Below are 23,152 nucleotides of genomic sequence, written 5' to 3'. Positions count from 1 at the left end.
ACGACACATACAATCACCTCCTTCCAAAGATAGACCAAAGACGCCACATGTTTCATTAATCTCAAAACTCCCTAAAACTTGACGATTCATACCATCTCCGACTTCAACCAAATTAATTAAAATATCAGCATAAATTACAGTACACTCAAACATGTCGTAGCAAGCACATATCACACCTTACTCATTACGTTCAGTATTCATAATTCATCGCCAGTTAATTTGTCACTGATGCCAAATGAAAGGGGAATATATAAGACTTTAATGAGTCAAAAAGCCGTATCGCAAATTGTAATATTGTATTTGGTTCATATTTAATAAGTAGGTTACGTGATGTAACTAATATTGAATAACTGTTTTCGTTATGTTTGAGAAGGTGTTCTGCTACAGACCTGTAGCTGCTTAAAAATGTAAAAAATCTGGCTTGAAAATGCTCCACAGTGGAGCAAGTATATGTTCTTGAAAGGAATAATTCTTGATCACCGTTTGTCTCCGATTACTGAAGTCAAAAAAAGTCGATGCGCAACTAAAATGATATAAACGTAAAAGTTGAACCCTATTAATGAGAGTCTGTTATCTATCTGTCAGTTCATGTGTCCGACTGAATGTTTTTACATATATTATTTTTTATTTATTAAGTCTATTTTTACCGTTAGTTTAATGGACATAGTAATTCGCACTTGACAAGTTAACTATCGTAAAATTTTCGCTATCCTAAAAACCTTATATCCAATCCCAACCACATAAAAATCAACTACCTTCCATAATCATTATCTGCTAATAAGACTCGCCGAAGAGTAATTATTAACAACTCCACACTATATATGAAGGTAAAAACAAACACGAGTTCGTTGGGCGGACACCGGCAACGATCAGTGTTTGACGGCGGTATAATCAATTGCCTATGATCAACAATGCGATAAAACAATGCCGGTCTAATTTTAGAATAGCGATATGAAATACCGCAGTGCCACAGTACTGTCTAGGTTCTTGATAAACTTCTATGATGTGGTTTAAAGGGTGAAAGAATGCTATAGAGGTCTTGATGTGGATGTATAAGTAAGAAGGCTTAAAAACGATGGCAACTGGAGAGTAAAAATAGTATGAGACTGGGGTAAAGCAAGAGCTTAGATGACGAGTAGAAGAAGTTAATAGAAGAATAGAAAAATATTGTTCCGATTCTAAATAATTGGAAAATGAACCAGGGTAAAACTGGCTTGTTGGTCTAGGGGTTACTGGCTCTGACTGATACACCGGATGTCGTGAGTCCGATTCCCACCCAGGACAAATGTCGGTATCATGAACACGATCTTTTGTTTTAAGTCTTGGTGTAATTTATGTATATTAGGTACTTATGTAGTGAAAAATGAATAAGTATGTTTTTTAGTGTCTTGTACTAATAAAACTAAGTTTGGCTTAGTTTTGACTAAATCAATTGAAAATAACCACGGAATATTTAGTATATACTACAAAGCAAATTATCCCCTATTTTATTTGTACTATCGATTGAAACAATACCTAACCTAGGATTGTTTCTATAAATACACACAACACTAGCACCTGACCTTAAACAGTTCATTGCCCTTTCCGTGCTACCGTGTCTCTAATGTAGCCTGCTGAATATGATCACGGAATGGTAAACAGTGGGATTTTATAAATGACCGCCATAATGACTTGGTTAATGCCTAGGAAAGAGAATTTTCGCTTTTCTGCTGTTTTTTGAGGAGGTCTTTAACCTTCTTCTATTACAAATTACAAGATTTTATAATACCGAATTAGAAGAATATTGGTCGTGTTATATGCAGTAATAATCTTATTAAAAATATTATCTTGGTATAAAATTAACTATTCATTAGCTTTTTAAAGCAAAAGATTCATCCTTCGTTGAAAATAAACACTAAATTCAGTGTGCGCGATGTATCGCGATTGAAATCAAGCATGTTCTGAGTCTGGCTGTCTTGTGCACGTGATTTGAATGTTTGCAAAACCGCCAACAATACAAATATTACATGGTACATAATTTCACTCCATTTAAATTTTATCAATAAGGTCCAGCCATTTTTATAGTTGTAAATTGCATTGTCATCGGGTTTAAAACTACCCTGCAAAGAGCCTGCTAGCTTATCGGGAAGTGCCTCAAAATTGAGTTGCAAAAATCAAACCGGAACGACAAACAACCAAGAAAACTATATAAAAATGTATCAAAATACAGTAAACACTTGTCTTAAAAATCACAAAAATTAAACTATTAAATATTCTCTTCAATATACAAAAACCTACGAACTATTTAGATTGACATTCAAATACAAAAGCTGTGTTCCATTTAGAACCAATATCAGTTTCTTCCAACAATCATTTATTAGGGGAGTGCTCGAGTGCTCATAACAATAAGATGTTCGACTACGAATAATATTTTAAAATTATCAGGAATGAATACATGTTATATATAGCAATGAATACGCTATGTTTAATATATATGATACATACATAATTCTTATTTATTCTTATGAATTTATGCCTACTTCTTTGTTGTATTATTTATTTATTTGTTTGTGGTATTATTGTTTTGTAAACGCTAAGTGGTTTATCAGTTTTAGTGCAATATTGATAGTGTTTTGTTCGACTAGTCTGATTCTTCTTTAACATACTACTCCTACATATAGACCAGAATGCTTTGAAAAGTATGGACAAGGAAGGTTCATGAAATGAGGAAAAATGTTTGATGGGAATAGTACAAGTGTCTAAAATTTGTGGCATTACCATTTGGTGACAGGTTAGTGTCAAATACACCTCCTCCAATTTTCTGTTACACTTTACATAAGCATATATTCAAATATTTAACGATGGATGGATTGTGTGAAAGACGATATGGCTATAAAGAGTGTTTTTTGTGAGATGACGGCCGATAGGAAGGTATGGAAGAAGATGACATGTTGCGCCGACAAATAAAATAATTGGGATAAGGGCAGGGGAATGATGATGATGATGATATTCAAATATTTCCTACCCGATAAGACGTTTCTATTTGACATTTTATTGACAAAGAGTTTTTTTAAGGTTGCGACATGCAGCTTGCATCTACGAAACCGTAATAGCTAGACAGTTAAAAAAAATCAACGCCATAACAACAAACATTTCAAATGAACATCGAGGTTAAGCAACCTTAGGAATTGGTCCTGCGACAAATAAAATTATGGGTCCTTTAAACTTATCATCCAATATTTTGCCTCACCGATTTTCTTTTGCCTACTTATTTGTACCGAACCCTCATTTTCACATGTGCGACTCTAACTTGACTTTTTTCTCAAACCAGTCACCATAAGCAAACAGTGTAGTTTTATTTTTTGCAATATTGATTTACCTCTCGTGACTGCATACTGTCAGACAGGATTGATATTCGTCTAAACATTGAAAGTGACGTGTTAAAGCTAGTCTAGATTGTGCCTCTAGGCGATAAATATCGTGCTGGTCGCAGTACATTGCCGGCGATGATGTATCACTTTTGGTACCAGAGCGGCGAGACTCCGCAATGTATTGCATGTGTATGATATTTGTCGCCTCGTCTCAATGAGCTCGTCTATCGTCTGTGTCCATGAATATGGTAGAAGGTGGAAAACGAAAATAGGAATAGGGCATGATATGTAAAGGCAACAGAAGTTATTTTCTATGTCTAGCTGGATAGTATAACTGGATATTTTGCATTTCAAACAAATCTAGGTTTAAAGAGCATCCTATAGAAAACAGGTAATTAAATTAAAAAAATGAAGGCATTGGCAAGAATTAGAAGAGTAATAATATTATTTTTTTATTAAAAATTCATCATAATAAAATCGTCTAAAAACCCTTATCTTTTCATTTCAATCCCAAAACAAATCGATACAAACCAACAATTAGCAACAACACTACCAACATCGGCAAACTTCGGCTAACTTCGTCCATTACCGACTTATCACTCATAAAGCGATATCAAATTAAGTAACCTATGTATATTACAATGATAGGTGTAAGGCTTTATTCTACATTGTAAGTCTCCTCACGCGCTGACACTTCAAGGGTACCGTACGTGGCATAAACCGGACTTACTACAACCTCTTTAAGTAGAACTCTCGTTATTGAGGAAGCGGGACAGCGTTATATCATGCGGATAGCGCCGTCTCGCTTTTACATACCAAGTGTTGTCTTTTAAGTGGTTAGGGCATTGATCGTCTGACACCTCTGACACTAACTTCGGATGGCACAGTAAATTGTCTGTCGGGAACTTATTTCACTTGCCCCTTGTTGTTCATGTGAATAAGGATAGAGTTTGGGAGATAAAGGGTTGAGTTCTGTAAAGGAACTATTTTGGGCAGTGGCGAAAATGCTTTTTAGTACAGTATATCACTATAAAACAGATAAACTGTTTAAAATTAATTGACGTCGGCATAAATGATTATAGTCGTACGATTTTACAGTAATTTTATAAACCCTTTTTCAGTAATAATTAAAATTCCGTCACAGTTTCCGGATTAAATAAAAAAAAACATGGCGTCTTGACCGCGCCAATCAAATTAAAATTAAAACCAAAAGTGACGGCTGACGCGTGACGGTAACTTTTTATCCTACCTTTTTAATAAAGAAGTAAATTCAACAAGGAAATTTTATTGATTAATTAGCACTTTTCAAAGTTATAGATATCCCATCCACCTTAGATCCAGTGACTCTGAAATTCTTAATACTTCTTAAAGTTAAATGAAAGTGCATAGAGTTTAGCATTCATGGCGTGGCTCGAGCCACCCTGTTACCGGATATCCGTTTCGTATTTCTGTCTCGCCTCCATGAATATCAGACAACTTAAATTAGTTTGTTTTGTAACACAACACCGAGGTTTGTTTGCCAATGTTTCATGAAACTGACAACTTATTTCTGCATTTAAAATGATTGCAATTTGCTAATGTATGGAAATTTTGTTAGGAGACACGCAGTAACTAAAGACGCTTTTCATATTGTTTAAGAATGTAAAAATGCAAAACCAAAATACTTGTGACGAAAGATATTAATTTTTCTATTTCTTCTAATTTTTATATTCTTCTATTTTTGTAACTGTTATTTATGGAAGCTTGTTACCACTCTCCAGAATTACGAGGAAGATTTAATCCTCTTCCAGGAAAAAGGAAGACAGAACAAATCCTTATAGAATAAGATTCAATTTTTATTAATTGTCAAAAAGTAATTCACTTTCTTTCATTAATTTCAGGTTCCAGGAAAACGCCAATTTTCATCAAACATTTGGGGGCACGTACTAATTTGCTGGAAAAAAAACCAGTAGACTCCAGACAATCTCCAAAAAGACAGTAAACCTTAACATCTTATTGAATCATCAGCAACTAAGCCAACTCCACTGATAGCCACCATCAATATACGCGAAGTGTTCCGTGATACATTAACACGACAGCACGCCACTTATCTTACGATGCTACAGCGGTTATAAATTACGGACAACACCATAAATTATGCTGGCATATACAGACATGAGCTGTCCGCCACAGAGCAGCGGAGACAGTAGAACTGAACTTTTTATACTGTAGTAATCGTGTCAGTGGAAATAGGAATGTTTTAGACTGGTGACAGGTTTTAGTTCGACATTTAAATGCTCATGTGTCGGTTGCGTGTTGAATACGGGTACTTATCGAAGTATGAACACAGCTATGAATTTTGCTTTTTTTATCATGTCGTTTCTTCATTCGCATCATTAACCTGGTCATATACTTTATTCCACCGATGAAGGGAAATTATATTATTTCCCCCTTTAAGTAAGGCTGGTCGAAAAAATAATGTCACGTACTTGTAAAAATATGCTAAAGAATATCAAGAAATTGTTCACTAATATTCATGACCGTACCAACAACTGACAATTTTTTTTTTAAATAGCGACAAGAACTACGGTCTCAAATTCAGATAGGTAGACGGACAGACGGACAAACGAACAGTTAGCGAAGATACATAGGGTTCTTTTTATAAAATTGGGGTATAAAAACCCAAAAAGTTCATTTTACGGATTTGGAAGACTTTGTCAATAATGTTCGTGTTACCTCTCGTTGGAAGTTGATCCTTAAAGGGTGGTTCTATCTATAAATAGTATTGTAATTGGTAAGCTTAATAAACAAAAACAGATCAGAGTTCAGTTTATCCCTTATCAATAAGAATTCATAACGAGACAAGGGTATATTCAAATCTGATATACCCTTTCATTCATTTAGTTTAACGCCTGATTTGAGCTAGAATGCTATTATCTGAATAATGATCTGGTGGAATTTCAACTCGGTATAGTTCAATGCACACTGTTCATTGCTAATATCAACCGCTTCAGCTATTGTGGGTCTGCTGGTAGAGATTTCTTGTGTGGTAAATTTATATGTGAAAGTGAGTGAAGTCGTTTACCAGCGATGTAGCATGGCCTCATTTGCCTCACATATGAGGAACACTAGCTGTTGCCTTCGTCCGCGTGGTTAGAAGATTAAGTTAGGAATTTTTGAACGGAAGCCCTCGAAGATGAATAATTTTATAGTACTGTATATAGCTTAAAACCTTCCTCGACGAATGGTCTATTCAACAAAAAAATATTTTTTCAATTTGAACCAGTAGTTCCTGAGATTAGCGCGTACAAACAAACAAACTCTTCAGCTTTATATAATACTAGCTGTTGCCCGCGACTTCGTCCCCGTGGGTAGAAGATATAAGTTATGATTTATACCTGCCCTATTTTTTCACATTTTCCTTTGTATTTTCGCTCTCCTATTAGTCGCAGCGTGATGGTTTATAGCCTAAAGCCTTCCTCGATGAATGGTCTATTAAACACAAACAACAATTTTTCAATTTGAACCAGTAGTTCCTGACATTAGCGCGTTCAAACAAACAAACAAACAAACTCTTCAGCTTTATATATTAGTATAGACAACAGTGTATACATTGGCTTAAGACGTTATCCATATAAAGACACGAGCCAGGTTAGGGAGCATGATTGATTGCTCAATGTCCATCTGACGCTGAACCGGATTCTGTTAGCGTGTGACTCTGAAGTAACGTTAGATGCTCAGCATAATGTCGATGGCAGCAAAGTAGAAACGGACATCTACATTTTTATGAAAATGCTTTTTTTTACAAAAATTAGCTTATATTAATCCTACCTACAAGTCAGTATTATTTTTTTTTCAAAATTCATTATAATAAAGAAAATTTGACACGTAAATGAAGACATCTACACTGGATTTTTAAAAAACATCGCAGTAGAAACGGACATTTGAATTTGTCCGCCTTTACTTCGGAGCTTTGACAGATGAATGAAACGTCAACAATGACATCAGTCAGTTGTCACATTCTAGCGCGTACCGGGTATGTTTTCGTGCGTTTTCGTGCGTACCTAATCGTTAACATTTTGATCTCGTTTTTCCTCCTATAAGTAAAAATAAGACAGTAGTGTTTATGTTGCTAAGTTTAAAATATTGTTCTGTGTTTCTTTTTTATTTTATTTCAGTTTGATATTTGCCTATCTGCCAATGATACCTTTGATAATAAATAAATCATAGTATTATATTGCGTTTTTATTTACAATAATATATTTTACGTGATTTGGTAACTAAATAAATGAGTTCAACTGATAGTAATAGATGGAGATAAGTTGTAGTTAACTCATTTATTGATAATGTATAAAATGTTAAATGCATAGTAAATAAAGACATCTACAAAATTTGGTCAAAAAAAGGAGAATACTGTTTGCATGTTGCTTAGAAGATGTTCTATAAATATCCTTAAATGTATTACAGAAGATTATTATATTACTTTATAAGATATTTTAAATGGGCACTTTTTTATCACACGTATAAACGGTTATCAGGCAGATGTCTTCTTCTACGTCAATGTTTTTTCAGAGTAAAAAAAGACATCTACATTATTTCAGTAAAACAACGATGTAGCGATAAAACCTATTACACAATTCATAAAGAAGGTTATTTTAAAGCATCATAGAAAATTTCAGGTTAATCGGTTCATAACTCGCAAAATAACCACGCTTTTAAACTAAATCTGCTCTCCTGTAAAGTTGCGATTTTGTAGATGTCCGTTTTTACTTTGCTGCCATCGATGTGTTGTGTTTGTCGCGAAGTGAGACTATTTGTGAAGTGAATAGAGAGTGTGATGTTAGGTTATATTCAGATGGTCTGCAGATTATGTTTGTAATCGGAAAAGACTGCAGACTGGATGTTGAATTGGGGAAATTAGATTTGCTTCTCAAAACTATCATTTTTCCCACGTTTTTATACACATACTTTCTTGTTTGTATGTTTGTCGTTCCGGTTGGATTTTTGCAACTCAATTTTGAAACACTTCCCGATAAGCTAGCAGGCTGAAATTTTCAGGGTAGCTTCAATCCCGATGACAATGCAATTTACATCTATAAAAACTGTCAAAATTACATAGATTTTAAAAGTGATATCGCTTCGTTTGCTTAGTTATTTAAAAGCTTTTCTGGTGTTGTTGTGCATGTCTGTTGGGGACAACGTCTCTTCCATAAACCAGTCGAAAGTCCATTTTTTTAAGGCCAAGGCTAGGAAGGCTACAATATCATATGGCAAACGCAAAAATGATTAAATACCTACTCTTTCTTAGACTCATACCTCAGTATTTTACGAGTACGATAGCTAGAAACCAATAAAATGTGAAATCCCAAGTGAGGACCCGTAAGACAAAAATAAACATTTCATGTACGGTTGAAGTCTCCATGGATTTCCCTGTTGGGAACTAGGCTGTGAATGTCAAACGAAAGTGGAGAAACTCTATTTCCAGGGGTAGGTCAGGGATTTGGAAATGCATGTTTGGTAGTATCGGTCTATTCTTGGAATGAATGTTTTAAGATTAAATTAATGTGAGGTTAGAATTTGTCTCTCCTTGGTACCTTCGATAGGCATAACTTATTAAGTAAAACGTCTATTATTGAAAGTAAATGCTTAAAACCTATTACTTAAGAATTTAAGTCGTTCTTTAATAATATCAAATCAAATATTGTTAGCCAAAAATATCCACAAAAATGATCCGATCCATCCTTTGTAATTCAAATTTATACAAAAGCAATGGTGATTGCATATTCAGTCTTCCCGCCATCAATAAATTTTAAATATGGAAATGAATTTTACTAAACCAAGAAAATTAAAAATACATCTTACAATGTCGAATTATGTAAGATTTTTACGGTTTTATATAAGTTAATTTTTATAAGTGTTAACCTGAGAACATCAAATGTATGGGAATGATGATCATTTTCGTCAAGATATGTGAAATCAATACATTTAAAGATTTCAGTCAACTTTAGTGCTCGCGGAGTAATAACCTCTCTACGGGCTAAGGAATAAAACCATTCAGCCAATATTGACTTAAAAGACACTTATTCAAAATAAGCAAAGGAAATCACTTACTCAGCCTCTTCGATAGTTTCCGACATGGCGAGGAAGACACAGTTGAGCAGTATGGTAGCCATGACGAAATAATCGAAGTATTGGTTGGTTGACAGATATACACAGGCGCGTCGCACCGGCGACCACGGAGAGTACCAGAACAACGAGCGGGTCGCCGTGAACCGGTGGATGTAGTTCTTGCGAAAACGTTTCGATACCACACAGAAAGTCTGGAACAAAAGAAAGGGAGGTATCATTAAAAAGTTTATGAATATATGTGATTTATGAACACTATTGAAAACGGAATGAAAAAAAATGTTATTAGATTTGACATGAGTCCTTATTTTCTAAAACTTCAATTGTTTTATTTTAAACGATTTTAAGGTTATGCGAATTTCCGAAGCTAAAGGAGGTTTTGAAGTATCTATGCTGAATTCACGACAACCTGTCACACAGTGTGGGTTTAATTATTTCGTAAAATTATTACCTACAGTAACGTCGAAATCAAATGAAATAACAACAACGTCACAGAAAAAAATAATATTTCAACTTCTTTTCAACAGTCTGTCACTTACTTTCAACACAGACTACAAAATATCGTAGTGCTTTCAGACACCATTTTCCTAGCGCACTTAATTGGCCCCTGTGCGAAGACAGCACTATATTAATACATAGTATTTGTGTAAGATATTCTTAATGGGAGCAAGGAGTGTCTGGTCCCTGCTCCAGACACCTATTCACTACATCTGCGAGGTAGCAAACTAGCTTTAATAATTGTTGTAAGTTTATTTTAGTTATTTAAAGTTATAAAATATTGTTGGTCTGTTTTAACACTTTATATATCACTTCATCGTTTTCATTGGTGTTGTTCATTATGCTAATAAGTTTACCCAAAAACTATGGTTGCATGGTTTAGTTTTGGTAAACAAATCGGAGATATGATAGCCAATCAAGTTAGTGAGATATTTATGTGCCTGTTTGTAATTTAAATATAAGATGAATCTATTCAAAATTATATAAACTATGTTTATCATTTTTTGCGCTTATAATACAAGCTTTGCTTAGTTTGAGATTGGATGTCGTTGTGTAAAAGTTGTGGAATGATAAATATTATTTGTCTTTGATTGCGGGGGTATTGTGCTATCGCTTGAGATGTAGAATACTTCTGGGCATATTTTTAGTTCTGCCATATGCAAGAGATACCCACACAACAACGCATAGCGAAATGTCTTACTCAGATGTCGTGCTGTCTCTTTTAAAAATGAATTTTGGAAAAACACTTATTTAAGTATTTTAACATTCTTAAAACGGCTTCGAAATGATTCACATAAACGTATATATGATTTTGTAATTATATTTACTTGCCGAGTTAACATAGCCGAGAATAATAATTATAAGGCGCAAATTATCTTTGTTAATTGGCGAGTCACAGGCGCAAGCTCGTTAGCTAACTTTGTAGCGAATTTTAATTACATTGCAGATTACCGATCGATGTTATTGCTGCTTTTATTATTTTAGAAACTTCTTTGGCGTGTTTGGATATTATAATTGTAGAGTTGTAGAATGAGGTGTAGAGTTGTTGAGTACATGACTAATAGTCATGTTAAGCTAATGTCTAAAATATGAGCTTTATTAAATATATATTTCAGTAAGATTGCTGCCATATATTAAAATGTAGGTATATTAAAATTTTGTGTTACGTCGATTTTACTTGCGATGGACTCTTAAACTACTTTTAAATTTCAATCTTTGCCGTGCGCAGCTTGATACAACTTATAAGATAGCATGGCTTTCATCTCAGTATATACTCGCAATATTATTTTCTCTATAAGCTTTCTACTTGTCACGCAAAGTCGCGGGTAACAGCTAGTTTCTGTATAATTCCACACTTTAACCTTTTGATGTTTGGACAAATTATGCACACGTGATTTATTGAAAGGTAATTGAAAGCTCGTAAACAAACTGTCAACAAAATCACGTACATACAAACATAAGGCTCGTTACATTAACGTCACATTGACCACAATTTAAAATTATCCCAATATTCAATTGTGAGCCAGCTTAATATCGGCATGAGCAACCGAATTGTTTGTGGCATTCTGCAATCGAACCAGTCGTTGTTACCAGTGATTGCCTCAACGAATTGCTAACCATTTTCGTTGCGGAATAAGCTGCTTTTACTGTAAATCTGAATTTATACTGTTGACAGCGCACCTGGCCGCAATTTGCTACAGAATCGGAGTGTTCTGAACAGAATGCTCCGTATTTTGTATTTTCTAGGGAATACGGAATATCTGGAATCGTAAATCTGTTGCAAAAAGGTCCGTTTCGAGATTTTTAAAGTCAAAAATGGCATTTTGTATGAGAAATATAGATTTCCGTTTTGTTCCAGTTTGTTTGTTATATTTATAAGTTTTTTAAATGGTTAACATTGTCATCTATTATTAGCAAAGGATTACTAAAAAGAGAAAGGTAGGACCCGAAGTCCGAAGTAGACTTTCTCTCCTTTATCTAAACATAAATAATTTTGTGTTATTGTTCTAAGATAATAAATTTCTACACTGTAAACTTGATAAGTACTTGACCCTTTATAACATATTATTGGCTACGACTTAACTCTATCTATATCATGAATTATATCATGTCTATCGCTTTACAAAACGGTCCCATATACCTCTAAATTCGACAACGTTTACTTAATATAATAAAGACGTAGTGTTGTACAGAAACGCTAAAACAATTTGAGAAGCAAACTACAGCGGTCAGAACTTCACCTGTACGACTATAATTGTTCACAAAGGACTGAGACAGTTGAGTCGAGTTAATTATCCTGTTTTAGCCTGTTCGAGCCCGTCAGCCTGTTCTACGTGTCTCATCCTATGGGATCTATGAACATGTCTGGGTTAACGTTGCGACATGCAACAATCAGTTTAGCTTAGTTTGTTTGGACAAGTTTGGCGGTATCGCGCTCTAGGGATGTGTAGTGTACCAACGGGTCTTGTCATGAGATGTTGATGTCAATGTCTTGTTGTAAGACAGTTTTAGATAAATAGAGGTGTATGTTTGTTGTAGGAGAAGGAACTTTTCTTGAGTGTTGATGACGTAAGATTATATCCACAGTGATTATGGTGATCAGATTTGAGTATAAATTTGTAAGTTATGTAGTCTAATTTGTGAAGTTTCAGAATTAACATATTATTACGTAGGTATATGCGTAATAAAACAAACTTTTTGATACTTCCATGATTGTCTAGTTGAGTTGTTCAGTGGCCCATTCATTTTGACGTATGTAGAAAGTTTTAATTAGAATATGTGTAATAACGGTTTTTTTTTTGAGGTGACCGGATATTAGAAAACTTACCTAACCTAGAAAATCAAAGTATTCAAGGTTGAGGTTAAACTTTAGCTAATATTGTTTCTATTATTATGAAAATGTTTTTATATGTGATTGTAGGTTGCATGTCAAAAAAAAAGATTAATTTAAAAATCGTCTGTTTTCGTTTGAACCTATTATTAGTACTCACAGTAATATTCTGATGGGATGTTAGTTCCTACTTGATAGGAACTACGGAAAAAATCGTATACAAAAGTACAAGAAACGCTTTTATGAGACAGTTACGATCTGTTTCAGATAAAACGCAGTAAAAACAGTTTGTTACACAACACAACACATGGGAACGATTGATGACGTCACAAATAAATCAATGTTGAATTTATTTACATTACAATTGATACCAACATTAACTATTTAGCACATCGAATTTATTTATGAGTTTACGTACTGTTTATTTATTGTATTTGCAGTGAATCCTGATATTTGGGAGTAAACAAAGTATAAATTATTATTTGGTGTTATTTAATAACGGTTTATTCACGCGTATTTATCGGGATCGAACGACTGGTTTCGGATTTACCCAGTGTCCTTAATCATAAGCTGACACATTGGCCTATTATGTATGGATACGTAGACGCATGTGCATTAAATAATTAGGAATATTTGTTATCTACGATTAATGTAGATATATATATATATGTATAAGCTGTTTTATTCGTTATACACTTCCAATTACACCTAGTTCCTACCAGAGACATTCTTTACTAGTCAACCAAGAGGTGGTGCAGTGAAACAGGAACTATTTCTCTACACCACCTCTTGGTTGACTAGTAGAGAATGTCCCTGGCATTTAGTCCGCCATAGAACTTATTTTCATAAAAAATACATGAAAAACGAACATATTAACCTTCTTACAGTCTTAAACGCTGGAACACTTCTTCTTTCCCTATAGTGGGCAAACGTACCTCACAATAAATAAAACTATGGACAAAATCAACAGACTAGCCTCATCACCAAACACTGCCGTTCAACTTTGTATCTTCCTGAATGACATTCAGCCATTTCATCAAATGTATTTTATTTTAATGGCCCTTTTTTTTCGCTCATCTTTCAGTGTTTTCTTCACATAACATTTCTTCCCATTATTCTTAAATTCGTTGTTTTAGGATCCTCTTGACCCTATTACCCATAAAACTTATTTATAGTCCATTCAAAAATATTCTTATTTTACGACGACCCTCTCTATTTATAAGTAGTTGGTCAATTTTAATCTTATGGCATAGGAAATATATTATTTATTTAACTTACGACTCAATAACCCTGACTGCTATACTGCAGGTAGTGGGTTCGATTCCCACTCAGGATACTTACATGTTTGTGTTATAAGTTTTGAGTTTGGGTATTTTGATATTTAATGTTTATGGGTACTGTTACACTCATAACTTTGTTTAGTGTGACAAAAGAGGACGGTACGGTATAAGTTGTGACCTTTTTTTTGTTAAGGCGGGGGAATCCTCTTGGACACCCACTCCCTCGGGGGAGGAAATGGGTAGTGTCAGACTTTTACTGACTAAACCTGAACCGCCGCGCTACGTCATCCGCGTTTTTGTGTCGGCGTATGGCAATGCGTTGCAAGCCTTCATACGCTGTAAGTTGTCACCTAACTTCATATTAAATCGTCGTAATCAGTTCAATCGTTTAAGTATCAAGAAGTACCACAAGCACACATAAAAATACAAACAATCACATACTTTCTCATTCATAATATTAAATGATGCATCATGCCCTAAATCATTATTCCTTAAGAAACACATCTCCAAATCATCTTCGACACGAACCTCCGAACAGAGGATATTATTAGGATATTCACCTAACATTCTAAGTAATGCTGAGAGTGACGTATAGAAGGTTCTATTTTAATTCGGCCGCAGGTGGGCTTAACTCTGTCCCTACAAAGTTATGGAGAATCACATAAAACCGAGAGGTAGTCTAAAGCCTCGCCTTTATAGCCACCACTTAACGTTTTGAATAAATTGTAGAACATCTTAAACGGACGTGGCAGACACTTTATTTTGGACGAAATATTTTTAGATATATTTATAAGGAGGTTTATACACAAATAGGTTACTCAGGGTAAGGTACAATGATTATCGGTCTGTTGGCTATGTTGTATTAGTTCATTGCACGAGTAGCCGAGTGGTCAGTACGCCAAACCCACTGCGCGAGGTGACACGGTTTCGAACCCCTCTTAGGACAAACATTCATGTGATCAAGGAATGCTTGTTCTGAGTCTGGATGTCTTTGTGTGACTTGAATGTTTGTGAAGTCCCAATTTTTAATTCACCATTCATACATCGATTTGAAGAGAGGCTTGACGTCACAGACCTCTAAGTATGGCGTTATAGTTACGTGGAGGATTCATATTTTACTTAAATTCAATTATTTTAGTATAATAATATAATAATGATATAATATCATGGGACAACTCATACACGGTTATCGGATCCCAAGCTAAGCAGAGCTTGTGTTATGGTAACCAGACAACTGATAAACTTACTTATATATTTCTAAATACATACATATTATAGATAAATTACACCCAGAAACCAGAACAAATGATCATGCTCATCACACAACATTAAAATTTGTCCTGGGCGGGAATCGAACCCACGACCTCCGGTATAGCAGTCAGGGTCGCTAACCACTAGACCAACAGGCCAGTATGTGTTTGTTAATCATTAATCTACCTAACGAAAGAATTAAAATAAGGTAAGGCACTATTGCTTGGGATCTAAGGAGACCTCATTTGCTGTAACTTTTCATGCTTTAGCCTACAAAGCGTGGCAAAGAAAATTCATACTTTTAATAGTAGTCACATAATATATACAGTCCAACACTACATAGTTGTTGATATTTATTATCCGTAACTGGATATACGGGTCAAACTAACTACAACTAAATCCTTATTAATGTGTTTTATGGTTATTTTAACTAATTAGTTTATTTAATGTCGGCTTAAATTACCAAACAAAGTGTGATAAATGACACCCGTTTTGGTTTATCCGCTCTGGGCACAAAATTTATCCAACGTGTAGGGTTATAAGCAAAATCAATAAGTTTTTATATTAACCAGGTGTTTTAGCACTTTCGTAACTTTTCGAAGCATTCATGACTCCAGATCCGGTACCGGTGATCTAAAAAAAAAATGGAATTGAAGGTTATATACTAACTGTTGCTTAACCTTCAGTTCAATTTCAAATATTTCTATTATAGCGGCATCATAAATACACAATATTTGAAAAAATCGGCTGCCTAGCTATATGATGATGTCTGATGTACGGACGGACAGATGGACAGACGCAGCATTAGTAATAGGGTTCAGTTGTTTCTCTTTGTCCACGAAATCCTAAAAACCTAACTAAAAATTGAACTCTTAAACATAATGACCCGCTACATGTAAAAACATATCCACGTTACAAAAGCGTCTACTCAAAGTGAAACAGTTTTAATAACTCCAAACGTATTACAAATACAAAACTGTGCTCAATACTAAAGTAATAATTTGTTCAGACTTCAATATCAGTCGGTTTACGACGTTCTCTCGGCCCCTTCAGCAATAATTATTTGGGCTATTAAATACGGCTTCCAACTGGACTAAAACCCCGATATTTTACGATACAAACGACTATTTATTATATAATAAACGGGAATTACCTGTACTTTAGGTAAAAGTATAAAATACCGCTTACAGGATTGGGTAATTTGTATTGAATTTACATTTTTGTGTCATAATTACCTACTCGGAAGTGCAAAGTCATCATTTAGTATTTTTTTAACTCATAACCAAAAACGTCAAAACGATTTTTAAAATCCTTCTAATATTATTCCGCTATACAAGATTTTTATTCCACCTCCTTAATTAGCAAATGCATAGGCAGATCGATTGGTAAACCAGCTGATCATTTGGTTTTTTTTTATGAAATTATATTTTAATAGGCTAAATCTTTAACTGGCAGTACTTTTTACGCAACGAAAGCAAAAGACCAATCTTCTATCTACATAAACCAATATGTGCTGAAATACAGGAAGCTAAGTACAGTCGACGACAATACGGCCATAGCAAAACACAGTACATACGTCACAAACAATTTTGGCTATAACACGCTTTTGTACAATCACGCACAAACTGTAGCACACATTACACGATCGTCAGCTTAATTAATTTCGTGCTTACAAATTGCCTCAAAGTTTTCTCGTAATTTGCACATAAATTGTATTTAAATTTCCGCTCAAATGGTTCTGGTTTAAGATTGCTGTAAGGCTATATATATGGAAAATATGAAAACATTATTTTCTATGATTAACCTTTTTCTGACTTTTTTTACCAACAATTTATTTAGGGTTTTTTGTATTATGACTTTAATAACGTAAAATTTAAACTATTTTTCAACTAGGCTATAGCTAAAAATCAACCTTGCTTTACTAAAACATACTTTGTAAAACTAGACCTAAATATTCAATTCAAATAATTCATCAATTTTATAATTCAGTGACGTAGACCAAAAAAAAAACTTAACAAGTCCGTTACGCTTTCATTCAAAAACTCATTCACTCAAATTAACAAGCAAAAAACATCCGAAAGCTACTGATACGTACAAATAAAATACAATATATGAAAAGTTGAACAAACACAAACATTGGGGAGAAAAGGTAAATTGGAACGGGAACATTTCGATATTTTCCCCGGTAAATTACAAATTCGCGTTACGTTATTGAAAGCAATGCATTGTTATTTGTGACAGCTTATAATGAACCTCGAGTTGTCAGAAATATGAGGATACATTTTATTGATAAAATAAGTATTTTGTGATTTATAAGGGACTTTGATGTTTCTGTAATGTAATTTTTAAACAATCAAAAGTGTTTCGCGTAATTGCTGTGATGTCAACTCTTTTCTGATTTTTTAATTGTTCTGTTTTCTCATCATGCAGGTTAACACTTGGGAAACTTTTAGTTAACTTTTAGTCAGAGACAATAAAAATGGTGGTTAATCTGCTTTATCCCAATTGAATATTACGTCAGAACATTAAAAAGGGTATGAACACAAAATAACTGTTTTCTGCCGGCACAAAAACTAGATACTTAACCAAAAAGAAGCGATATTTTAGTACAATCAATTAACATTTATTTTACCTAGTTCTACTTCCATTCTCTGTTTTATTTTCTCCCAAGCGTAATATTTTTCCCAGAGTATCTTTAAATCTTCTATCTGTCAATAACATTTTATGTATCAGGGATCTGTATACTTCAGGCCCTTGGCGAGAGTAGGGTAGGACTCTCCACAAGATACTTTAGCCAAAGGAAGTGCCGCAGCGGCTTGAACTAAGCTGAAGTTTTACTAAGGAAAATGTTATTAGGTAAACATGATTTTGGCAGAGCAAGTAAATTATTTTTATTGAGCTTATATAACCATGAAGGTAATTCCTAAAATTACCTTAATTATATCGTCTGATGCATTGAACCGTTTTTACAATTATTGCTTGTAGAGAAATGACAAATCATGAATTAAAGTAAACCATACAGTGAGTTTCTAAAAAATATTTTTCGGCTCAAGTAAAAGTTAGCAGCATAGAAGTTCTAGTCACCTGTCAAACCTGAAGTCAAAACTGTGTCTATTTTGACAATTATTGTTTGATCTAACAAAAGAATATATTGATATGCCTTTCGAAGCTGTATCTTATCGAAATTTTACGCATTACCTTTGCAAAGCTAACATTTGAAATACATATCATCATACAAAAAAAGAGGAAAATAAGGATACAATTTAAGAATATAATTTCAAATTAAAAGATTACCTATGTCATAAAGATCGACCATCGTGTAAAACGAATAACACTACCAACCTTTAAATAAAATAACATCGTATTACATTCCATAGGTATACAAAAGTCCCGCTATTTTTATTAACCGAAAGAACCTAAGCGATATCATGTAAATTGTGCGGTATAAAATTTTATTCAGTACCTCCCGAGGCATTCTAGGGAACCATGTTCACAGAATATGTATAATAATTGTAGGAATACATAGCTCCGTATTTCTCGTTTTATAGCGATGCGGCGTGTTTCTCGCGTTGGGTACTTCGAACGGCCATTATTGAGCCAGTTTATTACAAAAACCTCTTGGTGGTCGCGACAATGTCATTTCTTCAACCTGGATTTGTAGATGATAATTTTAGTCACTTTTGAAAACGTTAAAATTTTCTCATTTGGTCCGGTATGTTCATGGAATATTTGGGTGTTTACAGTTCAAACGCTTCACGTAAAACACTATATTTGACTGTGTCTAGTGTCTTTTAACATCGACTCGAACATCGCTCAGTAGCGGGCTTCGCAGAATTTTCTTTTTTCTTCCTTTTTAATAGTATAGAGTAGCGGGCTAAGGCTCATATAAATAGAAAGTTTCCTATTCGTTTTTAGTCCCTCTGGGACGAGGATAAAATCATTTTAAGACTATCTGAATCTTTTTCATCATCATCTTCATCAGGGGTGCCAAAAACCTCCCCATTTCTTTATGACAGTTCTTCCTGCCATTTCAAAGATTCTCATATCTATAAATTTCATTAATAAATAAATAGGGATTAGAAAAAAAATAAAGAATAAACATTATTACAATAACAATATATGTTAGTGTGATTTTTATTACTTTGTAAAGCAAAACTACGTGTTTATCCGGCAACACACGCTGCCGTTAGTAGAAAAAGCGGTGAATCATTTATGGCTACGAGATGGAGTTCCAGTGTTGCCAGGCACTACTGAATTTTCGGGTCACGTACACTCGTAAAATACAGTTATAATTTAAAATAGGTATATGTCACCTCTTTCGTAAAGAGCTCGTAAAAATATACGGACTAACTTTTTATCTTTAAGTTTAAAATTGACGAATCGTAAAGTTAATTGTTAAAAATAATTTATGAAGATTTTCACACCTCCGATAAGTTATGCTATCTCTATCAATTTCAAGTTTAAAGCAGAGACAGATTGATATTTAAGAACATCTCAAAGATAACTTGCCTTTGAGATGTTCTCGCGTTTCAGTATGCGAAGGTTACTCCATCAGTTAAATGTAATCAGAACTCATGCAAAGAAAAGTTCCAACGTAACTTGTCTCTGAAGTTTTTATGATATGTTAGACAAAAGAAAAATAGGCTGCCATTTCTAATTTGGCTAAAAGTATTTTTATTATGGATAACAAAAGCGACTCGTGGGATATTCGTCATATCCGAAATGTAATATTTTGCCAGACTAATGTCTAGTACATAATTGTAACAGATATTGCAAACAATAACATTTCTGTGGGTTTTCTTTGAATACTTTCACCATATTTATCATACATGAAACATGCAAAGTTTTATTAGTGATGTTTTAGCAAATTTGAAGCAATTTAGAGAGAATTTTCATACGGAATTTTCAATATTGGAAAATTGCTCGCAATTATGCACAAATAAAGCTGATCAAAGTTTAATATTGGAAGCTTTAGCAATGAAAATTTGAAACCTGTTGTACCCCATACCAGATAAGCTAAAAAAGCATAGTAGCTTTTTATAAAACTTTACTTTATTTTTATTTATTTACACAAAAGACTCCATTGCAAATAATAAAACGACTGAATGAGACATAAAAGTACCAGGAACTCATAACAAGCAAGTAGGTCAAGACGACACGCACTCAAGAGATTCTAAATTCAAAAGCTACCTCCGTGATTGCTCCTCCGATGAATAGAGGTGAGCATTGAACCGGTCTGTTTCCTTTACGCGCTATTTCGTGTGCACACAGCATTTGATTGTACTAGGAGGGCAGAAGCTGAAGCAACAAGCCCGTTACTTGGATTTCCGAATCAATTGGCATCTGGAATACGGATTTCAATAGTTGGATGTGATTGATAGTGGGCTTTCTGAGATCCTAGTCAAGAGGGAGATTTGGACGTAATAAAAATGGCTGAAATTCAAACACAACCCTAATCCCTATACTACAGAAAATAAGATGTTATACGCATAATGACAAATGTGTGCCTTAGAAACATCAGAAAGTGCACGTCTTAAGTTTAAAACACACACGAGTAAATCCTAGTCTAGTGCAACGTAACATAAAAAAATATGGGTTAGGTCGAGAGTGAGTGCTTAGCTTTATTTGTTTTCTTGAGGACCTAACTTACACTTATGAGGTCGACTTTTATGTGAGACTATGAGACACATAGTATTAAAAAGAGAAAACATTAAGTAAACATTGAATGAAAAGTGCTATTTTTGTAAGCATCGACGTTTTGTGACTAAATACGAGGAATATGGAAAAAACAGTACATTTTTCTATATCGGCCCAAAAAAAGCGTCCAAAACGAATTTAAAGATAACAAAAAATAAATGAACAGCACACATTTACATAATCATTTGTATACTATAAACAAATCTATCATACCTTTCAATTGTTCGCATACAAAATGCTACATGAATAATCTGTTGTCCTGGTATTTTGCAACAAAAAAATACAATAGACAAAGCCCAGTTTATTTTCGTTGGGAAAATGAGAAATGCCTTTATTATGGTCGGGATTGGGGATAGAGGGGAAATACTCCTGAAATAATTTAATCCAGATGCCAGTAGTATACTCAACCACATATTTAAGAAAGCAGACCTTAACACATTGACATAAAGGTCATATCAAGTTACAAAGTGACACGCATTGCGGGGAAGATCGTACAAAGAACGGTGGGAATATTTTTGTTTAACCTGATAAACTGGAATGCTCGCTCATAAAACTATTTGATGTTACTTAATAAATTGGAAAATGCATGAAATACCTACTGCATTTCGTTTTATAAAATTGTTTGTAGTAATTAATGATTTTTATGTCTCTGACTTGGTTGTCTGTTAACGTATTCGGTAACATTAAGGTAAAAATGCTCACATTTTGATCGTACACCAATTAAACAAAACTAAGACCGAAATACTGATCGAATAAGTAGCAAATATATATGTTAAAAATATTTTAGACCATTATAATTTTAACTCTATAGGTCCTATCGTTGCTACTACAGACCTACAAAAACCGAAGCACAGGAACTTCAAAGTTATTTTTATTTAATTAGCTAGATGAACATAGATTGTATAATAAAACCACTAGCTATAATAAATTTCTCAGTAACACAGAAGCGTCTTCACTTAAATTTAACAAAACACCGCATCTCGGTGTAGCCAACTAGATAATAAAAGAAAATTCTGTTTAATTTGATACAATACAGAGCATTCGTATAAATCTAGTTTTTAATTAAAATATGTTTTTGAGGGGTAAATTGAAGCTGGCTAGCAGACCTGCTTTTTTAGCCAAGTGACATTTCTACAATACAAATACACATCAAAATAAAACATTTGATACAGTAAATAAATAACATGTAAAATGTACAAATTGGCGGTGTTATCGCTACTCGGCGATCTCTTCCACACAACCATTGTATGGAGTGGAATGATCCGGAATCAAAAAGGTAGTTGATGTGCATACACACAATACATGCATAATATATAAATACAATATTATAGTTAACGTGGATATGACAGGTCAAAGTCACGTGACATATCGAAACGAAATGTCAATTCCATACATTTCAGCGCCATTGATGATGAAATGGCTCTCTAGCTGGCAGAGAGCCATTTAGTTTAATGTGACAGAAGTTATGACTAAGATTTTTTACGGGTATGGTACTATTTTAGTGACTAAATGTAACAAATTATTTCCTATGGATATTTTTAACACCAAAAGTCCAGGTTTTGTGAGGCAAGTATTTATAATTCACACTTCACCATCTAGATCTTTCTCTGCCTACGATTATATAAAAAATAAACGCAAATTTGGAAACCACAATATTTACTCGAGCTGCAACCTCAAAATTCGTTTACTAGTTATCCAAAAACATTTTATCCAGAGTTATTATATCCTGGTCAACTCCGAAAGAGTTGTATTCATTGTGGAAATTAAAAATAATTTATGGGTCAGCCCGTATTATGTAAATGATCAAGAGTTGGTAAGCGAATAGTGTAGCATTGGTTACAATAGCTGGAAAGCTTCAAAGGGTACAAACATAATAGTGGTCAGACACGAACATTCCATACCTGATGAATATTGTAGATCATACTCGTACGAGAATACTGGGCAAAGTTTAGTCAACTTGTGTATGTAGGAAAAAAGATAAAGAAAATAATTTGATGTGTTCCTTGAGGGACTCGTTGTGGCAAAGGAAAATCTTGAAAGTAATAGATTTAAGATGTCTAAATACCCACTATTACCCACGATTTTAAATGTCACTCCATTCAAATTTTATCAATATGGGTCGAGCCGTTTTTATAGTTGAA

At 34.0% G+C, this 23,152-nt stretch overlaps 1 protein-coding gene across 1 annotated transcript in view; it reads right to left on the bottom strand.

Annotated features, from left to right (window-relative positions):
* The window catches only part of LOC113505005 (sodium channel protein 60E-like), a 104,005-nt gene that overhangs the window by 48,612 nt on the left and 32,241 nt on the right, over nt 1-23,152 (bottom strand). The window contains exon 2 of the mRNA XM_026887526.1: nt 9,441-9,649. Coding sequence (XP_026743327.1) covers nt 9,441-9,649 — 209 coding nt within the window. The remainder of the gene's footprint in view (nt 1-9,440; nt 9,650-23,152) is intronic.

This window comes from Trichoplusia ni, chromosome 2, assembly GCF_003590095.1.
Source record: "Trichoplusia ni isolate ovarian cell line Hi5 chromosome 2, tn1, whole genome shotgun sequence".
In the NCBI taxonomy this organism is placed as follows: Eukaryota; Metazoa; Arthropoda; class Insecta; order Lepidoptera; family Noctuidae; genus Trichoplusia; species Trichoplusia ni.
This window is presented reverse-complemented; position numbering and strand designations above follow the sequence as displayed.